The sequence below is a fragment of the Ursus americanus genome, chromosome 4 (assembly GCF_024610735.1).
Source record: "Ursus americanus isolate L20-20 chromosome 4, mUrsAme1.1.p, whole genome shotgun sequence".
Classification (NCBI taxonomy): Eukaryota; Metazoa; Chordata; class Mammalia; order Carnivora; family Ursidae; genus Ursus; species Ursus americanus.
The window spans coordinates 90696983-90720258 of record NC_142130.1 but is presented as its reverse complement, the minus strand read 5'-3'; the positions used below and the strand labels follow the sequence as shown (position 1 = coordinate 90720258).

The 23276-nt window shown below is 46.5% G+C and overlaps 3 protein-coding genes across 3 annotated transcripts; all 3 read right to left on the bottom strand.

The window, feature by feature from the left end:
* Window positions 1-367: 367 nt before the first annotated feature.
* Window positions 368-10246, bottom strand: LOC123786553 (carbonyl reductase [NADPH] 1-like). Its single transcript, XM_087861785.1, is given in 5 exon segments — window positions 368-807; window positions 1088-1154; window positions 9274-9380; window positions 9941-10149; window positions 10151-10246. Coding segments are annotated over 5 exon segments (894 nt in total). The 3' UTR covers window positions 368-392.
* A 2101-nt stretch (window positions 10247-12347) lies between these two features.
* LOC123786550 (carbonyl reductase [NADPH] 1-like) lies at window positions 12348-17147 on the bottom strand. Its single transcript, XM_045788832.2, has 3 exons — window positions 16746-17147; window positions 16088-16195; window positions 12348-12901 (listed from the first exon to the last, which is right to left on the bottom strand). Exons 1-3 carry the CDS (start codon window positions 17032-17034, stop codon window positions 12420-12422), a joined length of 879 nt encoding a protein of 292 aa, XP_045644788.2. The 5' UTR covers window positions 17035-17147; the 3' UTR covers window positions 12348-12419.
* A 1516-nt stretch (window positions 17148-18663) lies between these two features.
* LOC123786554 (carbonyl reductase [NADPH] 1-like) lies at window positions 18664-23021 on the bottom strand. Its single transcript, XM_045788836.2, is given in 4 exon segments — window positions 18664-19356; window positions 21784-21891; window positions 22722-22811; window positions 22814-23021. Coding segments are annotated over 4 exon segments (843 nt in total). The 3' UTR covers window positions 18664-18919.
* Between the last annotated feature and the right edge of the window lie 255 nt (window positions 23022-23276).

Here is a 23276-nt window from a genome sequence, read left to right as displayed (position 1 = left end):
CTGTTAGAGTTTTGGGCTGGTTGGCATGGAGCTGTCTGTGCACATGGACACATACTTAGATTGTTTATTCATCTATGATTTCCATTCATTATGTCATCAATTGTACTTTTTCTTCTCCTGTATCAGAGTTGAAATTAGAAGTCACTTCAAAGAATTTGTCACCAATTCAATGTGATTACTCCATAGGGAAAGTGATTCTTTTTCTTTTCTTTTTTTTTCTTTTTTCTTTCTTTCTTTCTTTCTTTCTTTCTTTCTTTCTTTCTTTCTTTCTTTCTTTCTTTCTTTCTTTCTTCCTTCCTTCCTTCCTTCCTTCCTTCCTTCCTTCCTTCCTTCTTTATTGTTATGAATATTGTTGACAATGTAAGAGTTGTTTTGGTCAGATGATGATGGGATCAGAATGGGACCCATGAAGGGAACTGATAGAGGAGTCCCCATTGTTCAACTTTCTTCTCCATAAGAAAGTCTCCATGAGGCCTCTCAGCATCCGAGGGCAAAAGAGCCAAGTAGACAGGGGTCTCTGCTCCTTCTTCTGGGCTTTTGATGGCTGTTGGTCCACCCATGTCTGTTCTCACCCACCCAGGGCAGCAGGCATTCAGGAGGATCTTGTCCCCTCTCCTCTGCTCACTCAGGTTCCTGGCATGGATTCTGGACAGGTCCGTGACACCCATCTTGGACACTGCATATGGGACTAGTTGTATATCAGGCCAGCCCTCCTTCTGCTGTACTCCTTTCTTTGTGTCTTCCACAAACTTGTTCATGAACCCCACCAGCTCCTCCTCTGTGATGGTCTCATTCATAAATTTCTTTCTTTCTTTTTTTTTTGTGTTCCAATAAAAATTTATTTGTGGATGCTAAAATTGAGTTTCTTTCTTTCTTTTTTTTCTGATGTAAATTTCGATGATTCATTAGTCGTGTATAACACTCAGTGCACCATGCAATACGTGCTGTCCTTACTACCCATCACCAGCCTATCCCATTCCCCACCCCCATCCCCTCTGAAGCCCTCAGTTTGTTTCTCAGAGTCCATAGTCTCTCATGCTTCATTCCCCCTTCTGATTACCCCCCCTTTCTTTATCCTTTTTTCTGCTGCAGTTCTGGGCTGCATGATTTAAGGGTTTCGAAGCTCATTATGCTAGACACATTCACCACTCTGCCTAAAATACAACAGAGAGAGTCATGTAGCATGGCATGCACGAGGATGATGAATACTGAAACTGCTACTATTCGTCCATTTTGGACAAATTCCCAGTTGGCTGAGTGTTAGTGAAGACTGCCTCTGTAAGTGACGGACATGATACAATCTTGAACCTTGTCTTATCCACAATGTCTCAGAGGATGTCAGAGAGATGATCTTAATGGGTCTGGGCAGTGTCCAGATGTTCCATAAAGAAAAGAACATGCCTTATACAGGAACATGCTAAGCAGAGTGATAGGAGGCACTCCCTGACGTCATGAGTAGAGAGCCACTTTTCCTTATAGGTCCTCCTTGGGACCACCTGGAGATTTTTGGTCACTTGTGTAGTCCATTATTAACAAGTGTTTATCAGTCAAGAGACAACCGATCAGTTTATTGATGCATTTGAACGTTATCAGACTGCATTGGGGTAGGGAGGCTGTCACTCTGGTGGGGCCAGGTAAAAACAAATCATCTCAGCGGGCTGAGTTGCATGACTTTTTCTCCAGGTTTGGAATTACATATCTCGGGAGCAGTGACAAAATGCCTAGCAATATGGTCATGGAAAGGGGCAGTGGAAAAGTGATGTGTTAAAGAGATGTTATAAAAAGAAATGAAGTCCATGCTGAACATGAATGAACCTTGATAATATTATCTGAAATAAAGAGGGCAGTCACAAAAGACAATTCATTATATGATCCTCTCTGTGTGTATATATGTATATATATACACAGACACATATATACATACATGTATACGTATATGTGTGTGTATATCTATCTATCTATCTATCTATCTATCTATCTATCTATCTATCTATCTAATTTCAGAAAAGGAAATGTAGGGAGAGAGAGTAGACTGGTGGTTGCCTGGTGTAGGGGGAATGGGGTAAGAAAGAGCTGGTAGTTAAGGTCACAGGATCTCCCTGGGCTGATGACAGTGTGCTAATCTTGAAGCAGTGATGGTTCCACAACTCCGTCCATTACTAAAATCCACTGAGTTGGATATCTGAGATGGATGAAGTGTACAATATGTGTATTGTATTTGAATAAAGCTGTTAAAAGTATGAAGCAATGACACATTTCTCACTAAGTCTTTTTTGTTTTTAAAAATTTTTTTATTATTTATTTATTTTACAGTGTATTTGAAATTTGCAGTTTATTTTTTTTTATTATAATAACATTTTTTTATTATATTATGTTAGTCACCATACAGTACATCCCTGGTTTGACTCACTAAGTCTTTTTTGAAAATATCATTAGTAATTGTAACAATGAACTTGTATTGACATGTATAAGTAAATAGTCTACTATTTTTATATTTTTTTAATTATTTAAAGATTTATTTCTTTTTTTAGGGAGAGAGTGAGTGAGAGAGAGCGTTGGCATAGCCGGTGGGGGGGAGGGCAGAGGAAGATGGAGAGAGAGAATCCCAAGAAGAGTCCCTGCAGAGTGCAGAGCCTGACCCAGGGCTCGATTCCACAACCCTGAGATCATGACCTGAGCTGATGATACTAAGAGTTGGCTGCTTAACCCACTGAGCCACCCAGGTATACCTGTTTTTATGTTTAAATGAGTATTTTTAGCATTATAGAAAGGTCATGAGTTGGAACGCCGGGCTTGCTCAGTCAGTTAAGCGTCTGCCTTCAGCTCAGGTCATGATCCCAGGGTCCTGGGATCAAGCCCCACGTTGGGCTCCTTGCTCAGTGGGAAGCCTTCTCCCTCTGCCTGCTGCTCCCGCTGCTTGTGCTCTCTCTCTGACAAATAAATAAATAAAATTAAAAAAATAGAGAAAGGTCATGAGATCATATGAACAGAGATTGAAGAAAATCAGAGAACTCTCCTTTTTAATGTAAATATCCAGGAAAGAGAGTCATTGTCACTGAACTCTAAGCTCCCTCCCACTAAGGAATGGCAGTACCAGAAAAGTTAAATGGAAAAGATAATGTATGGCACTCTGACTCTCATGAAGTGGTGTTTAGAGAGAATTAAAATGAAGTATAGAAACTGTCTTAACGTAACAGTCTTCTAAGATGAACATCTTTTAGAAAGGGGTCCCTTACTCCAGGCCTTTGTTTCATCTACAACGTGTTAAGTGTGAGGTTAATGGAACCTATTTCTCAAATGTTTGAATGAGTACTGCTGCAAACTATGGAACACCTATGGATGAGATTGAAGAAGACAGAAAGAAAAGGAAAAATATTTCATGTTCATGGATTGGAATAACATAGATTGTTAAAATGTCTGTACTATTCAAGCACTCTACAAATTCAATGCAATCGCTATGAAAATAACATCAGCTTTTTCAGAGGGCTAGAACAAACATTCTAAAATTCATGTGGAACCAGAGAAGACCCCAAATAGTCAAAGGAGTATTGAAAAAGCAAAGCAAAGTGGGAGGCATCACAATTCTGGACTTCAAGCTATATTACAAAGCTGTAGTCATCAACAGTATGTACCATCACAAAACCAGACTTATAGGTCATTGGAACCGAATAGAGAACCCAGAAATGGACTCACAACTGTATGGTCAACTGATCTTTAACAAACCAGGAAAGAATATCCAGTGGAAATAAGGGAGTCTCTTCAACAAATGGTGTTGAGAAAACTGGACAGCCACATGCGGAAGAATGACACCGGAACATTTTCTTACACCATACACAAAAATAAATTCAAAATGGATGAAGGACCTAAACATAAGACAGGAAACTATCCAAACCCTAGAGGAGAAAGCAGGGAGCAACCTCTCTGACCTCAGCCGCAGCAAATTCTTACTAGACACATCTCCAAAAGCAAGGGAAGCAAAAGCACAAATGAACTATTGGGATCTCATCAAGGCAAAAAGTTTCTGCAGAGAGCTGGAAAGAATCAACAAAATGAAAAGGTGACCAAGGAAATGGGAGAAGATATTTGCAAGTGGCATATCTGGTAAAGGGTTAGTATCTAAAATTGATAAAGAACTTATCAAACTCAACACCCCAAAAATAAATATGCCCATAAGAAATGGGCAGAAGATATGAATAGATGCTTTTCCAAAGCAGACATCTAGATGGTTAACACACACATAAAAAGATGCTCAACATTACTCATCATCAGGGAAATACAACTCAAAACTGCAATGAGACACCACCTCATACCTGTCGGAATGGCTGAAATTATCCACTGAGGAAAGAACAAATGTTGGCATGGATGGGGAGAGTGGAGAACACTTTTGCACTGTTGGTGGGAATGCAACTGGTGCAGATGCCCTGGAAAACAGTCTGGAGGTATCTCAAAAAGTTAAAAAAAGAACTACCCTATGATTCAGCAATTGTAGTACTAGGTATTTATCCAAAAGATACAAAAATGCTGATTCCTAGGGGCACACGCACCCCAATGTTTATAGCAGCACTATCAACAATAGCCAAATTATGGAAACAGCCCAAGTGTCCATCAGTTGATGAATGGATAAAGAAGGTGTGGTATATGTATAGAATGGAATATTACTCAGCCATCAGAAAGAATGAAATCTTGCCATCTGTAACAACATGGATGGAAGTAGAGCGTATTATGCTAAGCCAAATAAGTCAGTCAGAGAAAGACAAGTGTCATATGATTTCACTCATATGTGGAATTTATGGAAAAAAAAAAAACCCAGATGAACATAGGGGAAGAGACGGAAAAATAAAATAAGATAAAAACAGAGTGGGAGGCTAAGCATAAGAGATTCTTAAATATAGAGAACTGAGGGTTGCTGGAGGGGAGGTGGGTCGGAAGATGGACTAAATGGGTGAAGGGCATTAAAGAGGGCACTTGTTGGGATGAGCACTGAAGTTGTATGTAAGTGATGAATCACTAAATTCTATTCCTCAAACCAATACTACGGTATATATTCACTAACTTGAATTTAAATTAAAAAGTGTTTTAGTGAGTACTTCTCAAATATATATTACCTACCATTAGTTAGATTTATTTTTCAAAAATATTGTCTGCCTGTCTCACAATAGGAAAAATACATATTCATGATTCAAAAGTACAAAACACAGATGTGTGTGAAGTAAAACAAGATGGGACAGAGGGACCCACACTGGGTCACTGGTATCCCAGAAAGGCAGCTGCCTTTACTCACAGGGGCTTGGGACCATGTTCTTAAGTACTTGTAGTGGAGACAGTAGATGGAGAAAGTCTACTAACTTTCTGTAGACTGTTTGTAATGAAGTGATGACTTCTTTTCTATTCTGAATTGTCTATCTCAGGAAGTCTAGAATCAGCTGTGAAAGTATTGACCCGTGTATATGAGGGAAGTCTGATGGGTTTTTTTAGGTGAATTCCTAGATGTGGATGCTGCAACCAGTCCTTCTTCCCCAAGCCTGTCCCACCCAGGGACCACATCCCCAAGAGGGCAGGGTGGCCACCTGGGGCTCCTTCTTAGAACTGGGTGAGACTGTAGACCCTTCTGGACTGACAGCTCAGGACAGGAAACACAGGTGCAGGAAGCAGGAACAACTTGTGGAGCTTCCATAGCAAAGACTCTGATCCAGACATTTTGGCTCAGGTGTATTCATGGTTCAAGGGTTATTTCAGAGACTCTGACTTGGAAGGTATGTGACCTATGTGCTAAGAACCGTATGGGCCATCCCGATGACCTTGTGCTAAGGGTGTGTGAGGGCATGTGAGTGTGTAAGAGAGACAGAGACTGTATGTGAGTGTCAGTGACTCTGAGTGTGTGACACTGTGTGTGAGGTAGTGTGTAAAACCGTTGCCCTTTCATAGTCACTGTGGAAAGCACATCCCCCAAGTTAAAAAGGACCCTTGCACTGGTGGGGCTGGGGTGTGTGTCGGGCTTACAGTTTATCCAGACCATTACTTTGTATGTGGCCAGGGATGTATTTTTTAGGAAACCTCTCAGTCTCCAAATCTCACTGTTCTAAAGCAGAGCAACAGTGATCTGGATATTTTAGACAATATCTCCTCAGGGGTCACAACTTCAAGTGCATTACTTGATTCTCAAGGCCATTCACAGGCAGTAAGTCCACAGCTGCTTCTCAAGACCTTTGATGATTCAACATTAATCACCTTCCCTGGAAGGTTCATCTTTTCTAATATCAAGGGTAGCAGTTGTTAAGTGTCTGGATGACAAGGGATTTTCACAAAACACTTCAGGGTTTTAAAAAGTACTTCTTGTGGTTTTCCCTGAGGTGCCTGAGGACCCTGCAATGAGGAAGACATTGGCCCCAGTCAAGCTGTGTCCTTTTATTTTCTGTTTCTCTTGCCTGATTGGATAAGATTTCATTCGAGTGAAAGATACTTGAGGATCTTGAGTAGTGGGAAGAATCATTAATTTGGATGCCACATGACCTCAGTCGACAACCTTGAGATGCATTGTTCCTCCACATTCTGAATGGGGACAAAATATTAAATGCCTAGCACATGACATCTAGAAATGTCCAGCCACCTATCCTTTCTAGAACCACAATATGGCAGTGTGTGTGTGTGTGTGTGTGTGTGTGTGTGTGTGTGTGTGTGTGTGAGAGAGAGAGAGAGAGAGAGAGAGAGAGAGATACCTTTAGTACTGTAATTTTCCCATCCAAGCCGTCTAGTGGTTTTTCTGAGTACAGGATGTAGCAAAGCAGGACCTTCTCAAATGAAGATGGAGAACATCTTCTTTAAGCTTCCTTCGTAAGTGTAGCCTTAACAAGTCTGTATTTCCTCCTAGTACTTTAGCTCATATCTGATGAACAAGAGTATTCAGATTTCAAATGTTTGCTCGATTCCTTAGACATGAGTATACCTAAATATCTTTTTCAAATAAGAGCATGGTATAATTTAAAGAGAAAAGGGAGGGGCGCCTGGGTGGTGCAGTCCTTAAGCATCTGCCTTCAGCTCAGGGCGTGATCCCGGTGTTATGGGATCAAGCCCCACATCAGGCTCTTCCACTATGAGCCTGCTTCTTCCTCTCCCACTCCCCCTGCTTGTGTTCCCTCTCTTGCTGGCTGTCTCTATCTCTGTCGAATAAATAAATAAAATCTTTAAAAAAAAAAGAAAAAAATCTTTTTTGAAGAAAGGATTTAAAAAGAAGAAGAATCAGCATCTGCTATCCCTCCTTGTCCTTAGGCTCCAATTGTCTTTTGTTTTGTCCTTCCATGCCAATAAACAGAGCAAACTTGGGCCTCTGGAATGTGTTCTGCACCCACAGAGAGCTGGTGAAGTCATTCAGATTGATTTTTGTGTCTTAGGTTGTGAAGTATGGGAGAGGAGTGACAGTATTGGCTTTGGATTATCCTAGGTAGGATTTCTCCCAGATAGTTTCCCCAAAGAGGGTAAAGTCCGGTAACATGGCCGCAATGGATGGAAGAACACTCCTATTTCAAAAGGAGCCGCAACTAATGGAAGAACTCTCCTATTTCAAAAGGCAAGAAAACTCTGCTTTCTCACTGAGAAGATGGCCTGCATTTCCATGTTCAGGAAGTCTAGTTTCCCTGAGGCAAGATGAATTGTTTGATGAGAACCTGCCTTAGCAAATGCAGGAGACCACTCACTCCTCTTTCTGGTCCAAGGCCAACACACAGCATGGACCAACACTGTTCAGTCAGTGAGGAAAATTTCTCGGCCAGAAGTCATTTTTGCCTCCTAAGGGAATACCTGTAGGATGTGTGGTGGTGGCACAAGGAACTCCATCCCACTCAAGTGTTGTGGTGAGTGAAGGAGTCGGTGACATCTGAGAGCTGTCCTTTGGATGCCAGTGAAGCCAGTGTTCGAAGAAGTTGTAGAACTTTCCAGGACAGAAGAGGAATCGGGGGCAGAACAGAGAATCAAGTGTACCTGCATGTTGTTGGTTCAAGCCAGAGATCTTAATCTTTCTAAAATCATCAGCTTGGGGCGCCTGGGTAGCGCAGTCGTTAGGCGTCTGTCTTTGGCTCAGGGCGTGACCCCGGCGTTCCGGGGATGGAGTCTCACATCGGGCTTCTCTGCTGGGAGCCTGCTTCTTCCTCTCCCTCTCCCCCTGCTTGTGTTCCCTCTTTCGCTGGCTATCTCTGTCAAAGAAATAAATAAAAAATCTTAAAAAAAAATCATCAGCTTGTCTTAATGAGTGTAGTAAAAGGGTGGTGGTTCCCCGCATCACGTTCTCGTCGGGAAGTATTACAGTAGTTGACAAGCAAGGAATTCTGGGAGTTGTTTTGTGCAGAGCATAGAAGGGGAAGGGAGTGGATGGGCCTGGAGTTTGGCAGTTCTGATGACAGAGATGCCTACAGGTGATGCCCAGGGCTTGGGCTTTGCCCCTGAAGGACTTTTGGGAGTAAGCAAGCCCTCAGAGAGCAGAGAGAATGCCCCGAGAGGAAGAGACTGAAGAAGCAGCGTGTCTTAGGAGGGTTGCGATGATCCAGAAATGACAGGCGAGTGTGTGTGTTGTAGAGCTGGGATGGAGGAGAGGCGTGGGGACAAAGCCCATAGGACAACTCGTAGGACCTGGTCCCTATAATCAGGCTCTTGGCATGGTGACCTCATTATTCATGGTGAGTGGATGGTGGGGTCTGTGACCAGGGTGCATGTGGAAATGATAATTGTTTTAGAAATGCAGATGTTTAGATGGGGGTGTAGGTTGGGGGCTGGAGGGGTGGGATTTGGGGAGGGGTGGAGGGCATCCTGAGGAGATGGAGAAACAGGAAGAGACCTATGTGTGTCTGGAATTTGGGAATGTTTTAGGTAGGCTACAGTTGTTAGCTGGTCCTGAGAAGTTTGGAGAAGGAGGAGTCCACTAGTCTGAATAAAATCCCTGGGAGACAGGCAGGAGGAGAAGAAAGGGTCTGGGAAGGAATCCTCAGGGAATTTCCCCTGTGAGTGGCATGCAGTCAGTAAAGGCCTCTCTGAGGAGAGATTTGAATGAAGACTTGAAGGAAAGGACAGAGCCAGTTGTGAGGGACCAGCGGGCCAGAGGGCGCTGCTGACTTCAGGACGAGTGTGTAAGTGTCCTGAGGCAGAGAGGCACCTGTCCAGGTGGAGACACAGCAATCAGGCCGGTGAGGCTGAGCAGGGAGAGGGGCCTGAGTCTGTAGATGGGACAGAGAGGCAGGGGCAGATCATGCCAGAAACACCACAGCTTGGGCCCCTGATGAGGCTCACCTTGGGCTTTCATTAGAGGCAGCAGTTCTGTGCACACAGCTCGGGTACCAAAGAAGTTTGTTTTCATGGTCACTTCTGCTGGAATGTGAAGAGGTGTGGGATCAGCAGCTGTTAGAGGAGGAAGAGAATAGATTAATAAATAGTAGCCATCGGAGAAGATTCCATCGGATGATAATAACATGTTCTTTCCATTTGCAGTCTGCTGAAACCTGAGCAACGTTGGAGTTAGTGAACGGTATCGTCCCAATGTGATTTTCCTGGTGTGTCGATGATGTGTAGCTTTGTAAGTTGGCACCATTGAGGGGAGGCTAAGAGAAGTGTCCACAATGAGATTTCTGTGTGTCTCTCTTTGCAATTTATTGTGTATTGCCTTTAGGTTAAGCATTAACTTAATGGCTCTGATCCAAACTGAATGAAAGATAAAAACATCTCTGTTGGTTCCCTGAGATTAATTCATGGCAATGCCAAAGTACTTTCCCTGGAAATTCGTGCACCCCCCAGAGGCTTTCACTCTACCTGTGTCTCCAGTCCGACCTCCTTCCAAAGGGAGGCCTTCTAGATCCTACTGGAACTGTGGGCCCCACAGTAGTGGTTGAGGCACTAGTGCCAACCCATCCTCAGTGGTCCCATAAGGGAAGTTCCTGCCCTAAGTCTTCCCGGGTCCTTATGCTTGAATGCGATGCCCTCGTTGTTGACCAGCACGTCCAGGCCCCCGTACTCCTTGCGCAGGAAGTCCCGCAGGACCTGGATGCTCTGGATGTCACTGGTGTCCATCAGGTGGAAGCGGGGACTCAGTCCCTCAGCCTGGAGCTGCTGCACGGCCGCCTGGCCCCGCGCCTTGTCCCGAGCCGTGAGCACCAGGTGCCGTGAGCACCAGGTCCCCTGAGAACTGCTGGCACAGGTTATGCTCATTGGTGAAGCTGATGCCCTTGTTGGTCCCTGTCACCAGTGACACTCGCAGAGCCAATGACATGGCTGTGTGGAGAGCAAGCGCTGCCCTGTGTGGTGAGCGAATGTGCCTTGGGGCACACGGAGATGGTTTTGTGGTGCTGCGTTGTGCCACAGTCGGAGATGCCAGTGCAACCGTGCTCTAGGATTCAGCAGTGTGGCTCCCAGTGCCCAAGGCCCCGCCTCAGTCCCTCCATTGTCGGACGGGCCAAATGTTCTAGTTCTGTCCCTCCAGCAGCTGCACCTTGAACCCGGCCGAGACTCTACCCTCTTAAGGTCCCTCTTTTGAGGCAAACAATGGTTCAGGTTGGACTGAAATGATCGCGAAATGATAGGTGGTTGGTGATGGGTTATAGGGGGTAGAGATTCATGGTAGTTGACCTAAAATAATTTTGGGAAAACCACAAAAGGGAAAAAGGAGTGGAGACATTGTCTCGGGAATGGTCCTTTCTATGCAGACTGGGAATTGGGTTCTTCCGAGGTGCAGTGAAATTTCTGGCATGGGGAAAGTGCTTCTGAGGATAGAGGTCCCCTTCCTTTCGTAGGAGAAACTCAAGAAGGAGAAACAGAGAATCAGTCCTATGCTGAGACTTGGCTGTGGGCAGGGCTCTCGCTCTGTGTGATTCTGAGGATCTCCAGGTGGAGGGGATGTTTATGAAGCCGCTGGGGGCCAAGGTATTGATTGGAATGTTGGATTTCATGATTACATAATCCCATTGGCCTAAAGTGCCTACTTTATGGGTTAGTTGAAGGTCACAGTTTAGAAGTATTTTATATATTGAGATGTTGTTTTAAAATAAGGCAAAAAGACCTATGTGACCTCAGAGTGTTTTTGCAAATTTGCAGTGGAGATCCTGTGTGTTCTTGTTGACATCGATAGTCCTCATTTGTCAGTTTAGAAATGCAAGTAAGCAAAAAAAGAAAGAGAAAAAATTAAGGGCAAAACAACAGGGAGGAAGTTTTCAGCCTTTTTCACATGAAAAACTTGAAAAATAAGGACCCTACCCTTGCTTCCAGGGTCTCTCACCTTTCATTTGGCTGAGGCTGAAAACCCCTGGCGTAGAGTGAAAAATAATCATATAGAAGAGGCACCTTTCCAACATGCATATTCCTGTAAGGGAGGCATGCGTGGACGTTCAGTCAGGCCCACCGGGAGCCTGGCGTGGATGGGGCGGTAAGAATCTTCTCGTCACACTGGGGTCTTGGGCCTCACTCCCGGGCACTCATCACCACACACAATCCATACTCAGTTTTCTCCGTTGTCTCAGAGGGCCCTGTGGATATGTCTCAGTTCCCTCTGCCATTTCACGCTTGGTAATTGTTTTTCTTCCCAGTGTGTTTGATAATCAGAGACCACAGGGGTGTCTTCCCTTCATGGTGTCATCCATGCTCTACTTGAGGCTGGTACAATGGGCTGCATGCCACGTCCAACCTTGCTCTTGGTTTGTATACTGTCTGTGGTTACTTTCCTGCTACAACAGCAGACCTGGGGAGATCGACAGGAGCGTGTGGCCTGAGAAGCCAAACATATTACTCTCTGCCTCTTGTGTAACGTGTGCTTACCCTTGAGTGAAACTCCGACTGCTCCTGGTCTTATTAGGTGTAGTGCACTTCTCAGCTGGCTCAGCATAGAAAGAGTCTGCACAAATAGGCATGGATAGAGAACATTTATTCATCTCTGGGGTTTATTATTTCACTGATTTCATTTATTCTGTCCCTGTATCACAGAGGAAATAAAAAAAAACCTCCCCTGAGTTAGTAGCCTCCTCAAATTGAATATTCAGCAGGGATATTTTACACTTTCTTTTTTTCTGTGTATAGGGATATTATTGACAGTGGAAGACATTTCCATTCATTATGTCATCAATTGCACTTTTTCTTCTATATCAGAGAAGAAATTAGAGGTGACTTCAAAGAATTTGTTGGCAATTCAATGTGATTACTCCATAGGGATAGTGATTCTTTTTCTTTTCTTTTCTCTCCTTCTTTCCTTCCTTCCTTCCTTCCTTCCTTCCTTCCTTCCTTCCGTCCTCCCCTCTTCTCCCCTCCCCTCCTTCCTTCCTCTTTCTTTCTTTCTTTCTTTCTTTCTTTCTTTCTTTCTTTCTTTCTTTCTCTCTCTCTCTCTCTTTCTTTCTTTCTTTCTTTCATGTAAGGATATTATTGACAATAAGAGTTGTTTTGGTCAGATGATGATGGGATCAGAATGGGACCCATGAAGGTAACTGACAGAGGGGTCCCCATTGTTCAACTTTCTTCTCCATAAGAAATTCTCCATGAGGCCTCTCAGCATCCGAGGGCAAAAGAGCCAAGTAGACAGGGGTCTCTGCTCCTTCTTCTGGGCTTTTGATGCCTTTTGGTCCACCAATGTCTGTTCTCACCCACCCAGGGCAACAGGCATTCAGGAGGATCTTGTCCCCTCTCCTCTGCTCACTCAGGTTCCTGGCATGGATTCTGGACAGGACCGTGACACCCATCTTGGACACTGCATATGGGAGTAGTTGTATATCAGGCCAGCCCTCCTTCTGCTGTACTCCTTTCTTTGTGTCTTCCACAAACTTGTTCATGAGCCCCACCAGCTCCTCCTCTGTGATGGTCTTGCTTATAAACTTCTGCTGCAGGTCTGGGCTGCACTTCTTAAGGGCTATGAGGGTTATTATGCTAGACATATTCACCACTCTGCCTAAAATGCAACAGAGAGAGTTATGAAGCATGGCATGCACTAGGATGATGAATACCGAAACTGCTAGTATTTGTCCATTTGGGACAAATTCCCAGTTGCCTGAGTGTTAGTGAAGACTGCCTCTGTAAGTGATGGACATGATACAGTCTTGAACCTTGTCTTACCCATAATGTCTCAGAGGATGTGAGACAAATGATCTCAATCGGTCTGGGCAGTGACCAGCTGTTCCATAAAGAGAAGATCGTGCCTTATACAGGAACGTGCTAAGCAGAGTGATAGGAGGCACTCCCTGACGTCATGAGTAGAGAGCCGCTTTTCCTCATAAGCCCCCTTTGGGACCACATGGAGATCTTGTGGCCACTCGGGCAGTGTTGTATAAATAGGTGTCTACGGAACCACAAAGAGCTGATCACTTAACTGAGGGCCTCTTGAAGGTGAGCAGACTGCATCGGGTCTGGTAGATTGTCACCGTGCTCTCAGTAGGAAAAACAAGTCTCCTCAGTGGGCTGAACTGCAAGGGTTTTCTCCTTTTGGGGTTGTTATTGGCTCAGAAGGAGTGAGTAATGTCCTGGCAGTATGGTCATGGAAAGGAGCTTTGGAAAACGAATCTGTTAAATGGATGCTATTAAGAGAAATGATGTTGGTGCTAAAACATGGATGACCCCTAAGAGCGTTATTCAAAATTAAAAGCCAGTCACAAAAGACCGCTCATGGTGTGATGCTCCATACATGGGATATCCGGAAAAGGAAATGGAGGGAGAGAGTGTAGATTGGTGGTTGCTTGGGGCAGGGGGGATGGGGGAACCGAGGGCTGGTAGCTAAGGGCACTGGATCTCCCTGGGCTCTGGACAGTGTGCTAATCTAGAAGCAGTGGTGGTTGCATAACTCTGTCCATTACTAAACTCCGTGGAGTTGGATACCTGATGGGGGAAGCTTCCGATATGTGAACTGTATCTCAATAAAGCTGTTAAAACTGTAAACATTGACAGAGTTCTCGCTAAGTCTTTTTTGAAAGTATAGTTCGTATGTATAACAATGTACTTATATTGAAATGAGTAATTGTTTACAGTTTTTATATTGAAATGAGTATCTATTTTCTTAATATCTTTTTCAAAATAAATGCATACTTTAATTTAAAGAGAAATAGAAGGACAAGTGTTTATCACTTTAGAGAGTGTATCCTTTAATTCGAGAATATGAATTTAGGGGGATGTGGGGAATGCCATGGAATGTGGGAAAGGACATACATGGCCGAGATACTGACTGCCTGGTGAAGACGGTGGGGGCACCTGGTGGTTGTAGATTCTTGCCTTTTTTTTGTGTGTGTGTGGCTCAATTATTTCAGTAAAACTCTATTTTGAAGAAACGATTTAATGAAGAATCAACATCTGCTATCCCTCATTGTCCTTAGGCTCACAGTTGTCTTGTTTTCTCCTTCCATGCCAAAAACCAGAGCAAACACGGGCCTTGGAATGTGTTCTGCCCCCACAGAGAACTGGCGAAGTCATTCAGGACTGTCTTTGTGTCTTAGGTTGTGAAGTATGGGAGAGGAGGGACGGTATTGGTTTTTGTTGTGCTAGTTATGATTTCTCCCAGATAGTCTCCCCAAAGAGGGAAAGTCCTGGTAACATGGTCGCAAGGTGCCATCCCCTCAAGTAATGGAAGAACTCTCCTATGTCAAAAGGCAAGAAAACCCTGCTTTCCCACTGAGAAGATAGCCTGCATTTCCATGTCCAGGAAGTCTAGTTTCCCTGAGGCAAGATGAATTGTTTGATGAGAACCTGCCTTAGCAAATTCAGGGGAGCACTCACTCCTCTTTCTGGTCCAAGGCCAACACACAGCATGGACCAACACTGTTCAGTCAGTGAGGAAAATTTCTTGGCCAGAAGTCATTTTTGCCTCCTAAGGGAATACCTGTAGGATGTGTGGTGGTGGCACAAGGAATCCATCCCACTCAAGTGTTGTGGTGAGTGAAGGAGTCGGTGACATCTGAGAGCTGTCCTTTTGGATGCCAGTGAAGTCAGTGTTCGAAGAAGTCATAGAAATTTTGAGGACAGTAGAGGAATCCGGGGCAGAACAGAGAGTCAAGTCCCTGCGTGTCGTCGGTTCATGCTAGAGATCTTAATCTTTCTAAAATCATCAGCTTGTCTTAATGAGTGTAGTAAAAGGGTGGTGGTTCCCCGCATCACGTTCTCGTGGGGAAGTATTACAGTAGTTGACAAGCAAGGAATTCTGGGAGTGTGTTTTGTGCAGAGTATAGAAGGGGAAGGGAGCGGATGGGCCTGGAGTTTGGCAGGTCTGATGACAGAGATGCCTACAGGTGATGCCCAGGGCTTGGGCTTTGCCCCTGAAGGACTTTTGAGAGTAAGTGAGCTCTCAGAAAGCAGAGAGAATGCCCCGAGCGGAGGAGACTGAAGAAGCCACGTGTCTTAGGAGGGTGGCAAGGATACAGAAATGAAAGGCGTGTGTGTGTTGTAGAGCTGGGATGGAGGAGAGGCGTGGGGACAAAGCCCATAGGACAACTCGTAGGACCTGGTCCCTAATCAAGTGCTGGGCATGGTGACCTTATTATTCATGGTGAGTGGGATGGTGGGGTCTGTGATGAGGATGATTTTGGGTAATGGTGAGTGTCATTAGGTAGTGTAGATGTTTAGATGGCGGTGTAAGTTGGGGGCTGGAGGGGTGGAATTTGGGGAGGTGGTAGAGGGCACCCTGAGGAGAAGGAGAAGCAGGAAGAGAACGTTGTGTGTCTGGAACTCTGGGAATGTTTTAGGCAGGTAACCAATATTAAGGGGGCCTGAGAAGTTTGGAGAGGGAGGAGTCCACTAGTCTGAATAAAATTCCTGGGAGACAGGCAGAGGGAGGAGAAAGGGTCGACAAAGAATCCTCAGGGAATTTCCCCTGTGAGTGGCATGCAGTCAGTAAAGGCCTCTCTGAGGAGAGATTTGAATGAAGACTACAGGAAAGGACAGAGCCAGTTGTGATATCAGGGGTTCAGAGGGCGCTGGTGCCTTCAGGACGAGTGTGTAAGAGTCCTGAGGCAGAGAGGCACCTGTCCAGGTGGAGACACAGCAGTCAGGCTGGTGAGGCTGAGCAGGGAGAGGGGCCTGAGTCTGTAGATGGGACAGAGAGGCAGGGGCAGATCATGCCAGAAACACCACAGCTTGGGCCCCTGATGAGGCTCACCTTGGGCTTTCATTAGAGGCAGCAGTTCTGTGCACACAGCTCGGGTACCAAAGAAGTTTGTTTTCATGGTCACTTCTGCTTGAATATGAAGGGGTGTGGGATCAGCAGCTGTTAGGTGAGGGGAGAATAGATTAATGAATAGTAGCCATGGGAGAGGATTCCAGGAGTGACAGTTACATGTTCTTGGATGTGCAACCTGGTGCATTGTCATTAATCTCTGGGCTAGTGACCTGTAATTTCCCAATGTGACGTGTGTGGTTTGTTAATGCCAGGTAGCTTGGCAAGTTGGCATCATTTCAGGAGGTTAACCGGACTGTGCCGTTGGGATTTCTGTTATCTCTCTGTTTGTAGTTGTGTTTATTACAAAATAGGTTAAACATTCACTGAAATGCTCTGATCCAAATCAAATTAATCTTGCAAAAATCTCCGTCAGGTCCCTGAGATTAATCCACGGCAATGCCACGGAGCTCTGGGCTTAAAGGCTTGCTACCGCCAGAGCTTCTTCTCTCCCTGTGCCTACAGTCTAGCATCTGTCCCTAGGGAGGCCCTTCTTGACCCATTAGGAGCTCTGACCAGCAGCATTCAGGGACCACGCCCAACCCCCACGGGAAGGTGCCCTGAGAGAGGTCTCCAGCCCTAAGTCTTCCCGGGTCCTTACGCTTGAATACGATGGCCGCGTTGTTGACCAGCACGTCCAGACCCCCGTACTCCTTGCGCAGGAAGTCCCGCAGGACCTGGATGCTCTGCAGGTCGTCGATGTCCAGCTGGTGGAAGCGGGGACTCAGGCCCTCGGCCTGGAGCTGCTGCACAGCTGCCCGGCCCCGCGCCTCGTCCCGCGCTGTGAGCACCACGTCCCCCGGGAACTGCCGGCACAGCTGCTGCACGATGGAGAAGCCGATGCCCTTGTTGGCCCCGGTCACCAGCGCCACTTGGGGGGCTGACGCCATGGCGGTGTGCAGCGCAAGCACTGCCCTGTGTGCTGAGCAGATGGTGCTGTGGGCCCCACGGAGGGCTGGCGGTGCAGAGGCTGACAAGGACAGAGATGCCAGTGCACCTGTGCTCTAGGATCCAGCACTGTGGCTCCCAGTGCCCAAGGCCCCGCCTCAGTCCCTCCATTGTAGGAGGGGCCAAATGTTCCAGTTGTGTCCCTCCATCAGCTGCACCTTGAACCCGGCCGAGACTCTACCCTCTTAAGGTCCCTCTTTTGAGGCAAACAGTGGTTCAGGTTGGACTGAAATGCTCGCGAAATGATAGGTGGTTGGTGATGGGTTATAGGGGGTAGAGATTCATGGTAGTTGACCTAAAATAATTTTGGGAAAACCACAAAAGGGAAAAAGGAGTGGAGACATTGTCTCGGGAATGGTCCTTTCTGTGCAGACTGGGAATTGGGTTCTTCCGAGGTGCAGTGAAATTTCTGGCGTGGGGAAAGTGCTTCTGAGGATACAGGTCCCCTTCCTTTCGTAGGAGAAACTCAACAAGGAGAAACAGAGAATCAGTCCTGTGCTGAGACTTGGCTGTGGGCAGGGCTCTCGCTCTGTGTGATTCTGAGGATCTCCAGGTGGGAGGGGATGTTTATGAAGCCAGTGGGGTCCAAGGTATTGATTGGAATGTTGGATTTAATGATTACATAATCCCATTGGCCTAAAGTGCCTACTTTATGGGTTAGTTGAAGGTCACAGTTCGGAAGTATTTTATATAATGAGGTGTAGTTTTAAAATAAGGCAAAAAGACCTATGTGACCTCAGAGTATTTTTGCAAATTTGCAGTGGAGATCCTGTGTGTTCTTGTTGACATTGATAGTCCTCATTTGTCAGTGTAGAAATGCAAGTAAGCAAAAAAAGAAAGAGAAAAAATTAAGGGCAAAACAACAGGGAGGAAGTTTTCAGCCTTTTTCACATGAAAAACTTGAAAAATAAGGACCCTACCCTTGCTTCCAGGGTCTCTCACCTTTCAGTTGGGTGAAGCTGAAAACCCCTGGCATAGAGTGAAAAATAATCAGTATAGAAGAGGCACCTTTCCAACATGCATATTCCTGTGAAGGGAGGCATGCGGTGGACGTTCAGTCAGGCCCACCGGGAGCCTGGCGTGGATGGGGCGGTACGAATCTTCTCGTCACACTGGGGTCTTGGGCCTCACTCCCGGGCACTCATCACCACACGCAGACCATCCTCAGTTTTCTCCGTTGTCTCAGAGGGCCCTGTGGATGTGTCTATGTTCCCTCTGCCATTTCACACTTGGTAATTGTTTTTTTTTCCCAGTGCGTTTGATAATCAGAGACCACAGGGGTGTCTTCCCTTCATGGTGTCGTCCATGCTCTACTCGAGGCCTGTACAATGGGCTGCATGCCACGTCCAACCTTGCTCTTGGTTTGTATACTGTCTGTGGTTACTTTCGTGCTACAACAGCAGACCTGGGGAGATCGACAGGAGCGTGTGGCCTCAGAAGCCAAACATATTACTCTCTGCCTCTTGTGTAACGTGTGCTTACCCTTGAGTGAAACTCCGACTGCTCCTGGTCTTATTAGGTGTAGTGCACTTCTCAGCTGGCTCAGCATAGAAAGAGTCTGCACAAATAGGCATGGATAGAGAACATTTATTCATCCCCGGGGTTCATTATTTCACTGATTTCATTTATTCTGTCCCTGTATCACAGAAGAAATTAAAAAAAAAAATCTTCCCTGAGTTAGTAGGCTCCTCACATTGAATACTCAGCAGGGATATTTTATATATGTATTTTTTCTGAGGATAGGGAAATTATTGACAGTAGAAGAGTCCTTTTGGTCAAAGGAGGGGACTATCATAAGGGATCCATGGACGGATCCGTGAATGAAGCTCACCATTTTTCCACTTTCTTCTCCATAACAAACTCCCCATGAGGCCCCTCAGCATCTGAGGGCAAAAGGGCCAAGTAGACAGGGGTCTCTGCTCCTTCCTCTGGGCTTTTAGTGGCTCTAGGTCCTGCCATGTCTGTTCTCACCCACCCAGGGCAGCAGGCGTTCAGTAGGATCTTGTCCCCTCTCCTCTGCTCACTCAGGTTCCTGGCATGGATTCTGGACAGGACGGTGACACCGATTTTTGTCACTCCATAGGCGGTGTCAGGCCAGCCCTCTTTCCTGTGCACGCCTTTCTTTGTGTCTTCCACGAACTTGTTCATGAGCCCCACCAGCTCCTCCTCGGTGATGGTCTTGCTTCTAAACTTCTGCTGTAGTTCTGGGCTGCAGTTTTTAAGGGCTCTCAGACTCACCATGCTAGACACGTTCACCAGTCTGCCTAAAATACAACACAAAGTGTCATGTAGAAAGACACAGGAATGACGAATAGCAATTTTGCTAAGATGTTGTTGGAGAAAATTTCCACTTGAGACTTCATTAATTTGCTATGAGCGTTAACGAGGACTGTCTGTGTGAGTGACGACTATGATATGGTCTTGAAACTTGTCATACCCACAAAGTCTCTGATGATGCCTGAGAAATACTCTAAGGGGGAGGCACTGAGCAGGTGTTCTGCGGGAAAATGGAAACGCTGTGAAGAACCTGCTAAGGAGCATGTAAGAAGACATTCACTGCTTTCAGGAGTGGATGACCTCTTTCTACCTCAGGCCACCTTTGGGACCACCTGAGGATCTTATGGTCAGTGGGGAGGCGTCTACAATCAGGTCTGTACAGACCAGTAAAGAGCTGAATGGTGTAAGGAGGGCCGTTCCATATGGTTTGGAAGGCTGCTACTCTGTTTGAGGATGGTAAGGACAGATTATTAGCCTGGTCTGACTTGCATGGTGATGAGTCTATGATGGGGTTTTTATGAACTTGGGAGTGTGTTATGGCCTGAGAATACAGTCATGGAGAGAGGCAGTGGAAAACCAGGGGACTGAAAGAGATCTGTGTAGGGGCATGGCCTTATGGAAGTCAGTGGGACAATACAGGGGGCAGATTAAAGCTGGACATATCAGTGCCCCTCAGAAGAACTCTTCCCAGGACTGGAATGGGAGTGGAACCAGCAAGTGGATATCCTGTTGTGCCTGTATGAAGTGGCCATCTGGTCCGTGAGAGGAGTGGAAATGGGAGAGCTGGAGCAATGCATGCAGAGCTGGGGTAATTGTTGACATGGACTCGTGCACCCTGTGAGGCAAAAAATGCTAATGACTCTTGTGTTTCTCAGCAAAAGAGACAAAGCCTGGAGATGGTTATGGGAGAGATGGCCCAAGGGGAAGGTCCTGCACAGAGCTGGCAAGTTGGGTGGAAGGTAGTAGCTTGAGAGGCTCCAAATGGGTCCGGACGAGTCAAGGCACTATTATGGACCAAGCTCTGGTTAAACCCAGAAGATGCCAGTGTTCAAGCAGTATAGCGGGATGAGAACAGAAGATGCTGCAACATTTTGGACTAAGGTGTTACATTTCTGCAGGCCAAGCAACACGTTCTCTTCTGAAGACAAGTGTTTCCACAGAGAACTGGAACAGGCCTCTGGATCCCCGGTTGTCTCAAACACGAGATAAAGGTACGTGGGGCTTAGACACATTCACTGCACGTATTCACACTCAGCATGAGTGGGGTGGGTGCCAAGGGACCATCCCACTGGACAGATTCCTCTGCTTCGCTGGGGATTCTGGGGAGAGGGTGTGGGGGAAGATGCTAACTTGACCTTACAGTTCTTCCCTACATTATCTCAACTTCCTTTTCTTCCCACTCTTACCGTGGTCCCAGGACCAGGGCTGCAATTGTGGAAATGGGAAGCAGGGATAATTTTGAAAGAAGAAACTGTATAACTATAGCTTTAAGTCTTTATGTGGGAATTCCTAAGGGAATAATGGAGCGAATTGTCTCTTCCCCCACCTGGGAAACCTGGATGACAGTGAACATAGCTGTGGTTAAAACAATCCACTCATTCTAGATTTATGCAGCCTTTTCCTATAGTAATGGGAGTGGACTGGAGGGAAGGCACTCCTTCGACTAGTATCATTGCAGGTAATCAAGACCAGCTCAGAGGCTGAACTTGATGTCCCTTTGAAAGGTGAATGGGGATGTCAGGTGGAAGAGGGAGGTGGGAGGAGGAGGAATGAGGATAATGCATGAACAGGGGGTTATGCAACAAGAGACATCCAATATTACAGCCCGGGGTGGGGGGCAGTACAGGTGCCCCATCCATGTGGAAATGTACCACTGGTGTGTGGCTGTCAGCAACTCTGGCCACATGTGAGTGTGCCGGCCTCCTGGCGACCATGAGGAGGGGTCTTCCCCCAGGCTGGACAGGTCTGGGAAGACATCCTGAGGAGCGTGAGTGGCAGGAAGAGAAGGATGTGTGTCTGGAGGTCTGGGAATGTTCTAGGCAGCTGACCTAGTGTGAGTAAAATCCGTGGGAGAGAGACTGAGGGAACAGAAAGGGTCCAGGAAGGAATGATCAGGGTTCTGCACCTGTGAGTAGCATGGAGTGAGTAAAAGGCCTCTGTGAGGAGAGATTTGAATGATGACTTGACGGGTCAGGCAGAGGCAGTAGTGAAGGACCAGGGAGAGAAAGGGCGCTGCTGACTGTAGGACGAGTGTAAGTGTCCTGAGGCAGAGGGACACCTGTCCAGGTGGAGACACAGCAATCAGGCCGGTGAGGCTGAGCAGGGAGAGGGGCCAGGGGTCTGTAGATGAGGCCAGAAAGGCAGGGGCAGATCATGCCAGAAACACCACAGCTTGGGCCCCTGATGAGGCTCACCTTGGGCTTTCATTAGAGGCAGCAGTTCTGTGCACACAGCTCGGGTACCAAAGAAGTTTGTTTTCATGGTCACTTCTGCTGGAAGGTGAAGGGGTGTGGGATCAGCAGCTGTTAGAGGAGGAGAATAGATTTTTTAAAAATTGTATTTTAGTTACACTCAATTAATTTATGTGTAGTGTATTATTAATTTCAAAGTGGAGTTCGTGATTCATCATCAGTCGCATATAACACCCAGTCGTCATCACATCAAGTGCCCTCCTTAATGCCCCTCACCTAGTTACCCCATCCCCCCGCACACCTCCTCTCCAGCAACCCTCAGTTTGTTATCTATAATTAAGAGTCTCTTATGGCTTCTCTCCCTCTCTGATTTCGTCTTATTTTATTTTGAGAAGGAGGATAGATTAATAAGCAGTATCCATCAGGGAAGATTCCATGTCGTGACAACAACATAGTTTTGCATGTACCATCTGGTGAATTCTCGGGAATGTCTGTGTTAGTGAACGGTATTGTCCCAGTGTGATCTATCTGGTGCATTGCCGCTGCGTGGCTTTGTTGGTTGACGCCATCGGGAGAGGGCAAGGGAAGGGAGCACAATGGGATCTCTGGGTATCTGTGTTTGTAATTTGTTGTTTATTACAAAATAAGTTAAACATTCACCAAATGGCTCACATCCAATCAGAGAGAAACTTGCAAAATCTGGTGAGTTACCCGATGATCTGATCCATGGCAATGCCAAGAGGCCCTGGCTGGAAAGGCGTGCAAGTCCCGGAGGCTTCTGCTCTCCTTGTGCCTCCAGTCTGACCTCCTTCCCTAGGAAGGCCCTTCTAGATCCCATAGGAGCTTGGGTCCCACAGTAGCGGTTCAGGCATCATCCCCAACCCACCCTGGGTGGGTCCCCTAAGGGAGGGGACCTACCCTAAGTGTTCCCATGTTCTTGCTCTTGAAGGCGATGCCTGCGTTGTTGACCAGCACGTCCAGGCTCCCGTACTCCTTGCTCAGAGAGTCGGATATGGCGCAGCTGCTGTGCGTTGATGTCCAGCAGGTGGAAGTGGCCACACAGCCTGCACCTCGTCCCTCACCGTGAGCAGCACGTCCCCCGAGAACTGCTGGCACAGGTGGAGCACGAAGCTGAGGCCCTTGTTGGCCCCAGTCACCAGCAGCAGGGGAGCGGTTGATGACAGCGCTGCGTGCAGGTCAAGCAAGGCCCTGTGTGGTGAGTGGATTGTGTTGTAGGCCATACCGAGGGCTCGTGGTGTAGACAGTCAGAGATACCAATGGAAGTGTGTTGTAGATTCCAGTGCTGTGCCTCCTTCAGCACAAGGCCCTTCCTCAGTCTCGCCATCAAAGGAGAGACCAAATGTTCCAGAAGGTTCCCTAGTGAGCCTATACCAGATCCACCCCTCCCAGGGTTGCACCCTGAGCCCAATGAGGACTCCTTCCTCTTAGGATCTCAACTCTGAGCGAAGCAGTGGTTCGGGGAGTACTGATGTGCT

Coding starts and splice junctions, on each gene's coding strand:
- LOC123786550 (XM_045788832.2), bottom strand. CDS start 17,034: ATGGCGTCAGCCCCCCAAGTGGCGCTGGTGACCGGGGCCAACAAGGGC. Junction 16,196..16,745: donor CGCGGCCATCGTATTCAAGC/GTAAGGACCCGG, acceptor CTCACCTAACAG/CTGCTGATCCCACACCCCTT. Junction 12,902..16,087: donor GCCTCTAATGAAAGCCCAAG/GTGAGCCTCATC, acceptor GTTGCATTTTAG/GCAGAGTGGTGAATATGTCT.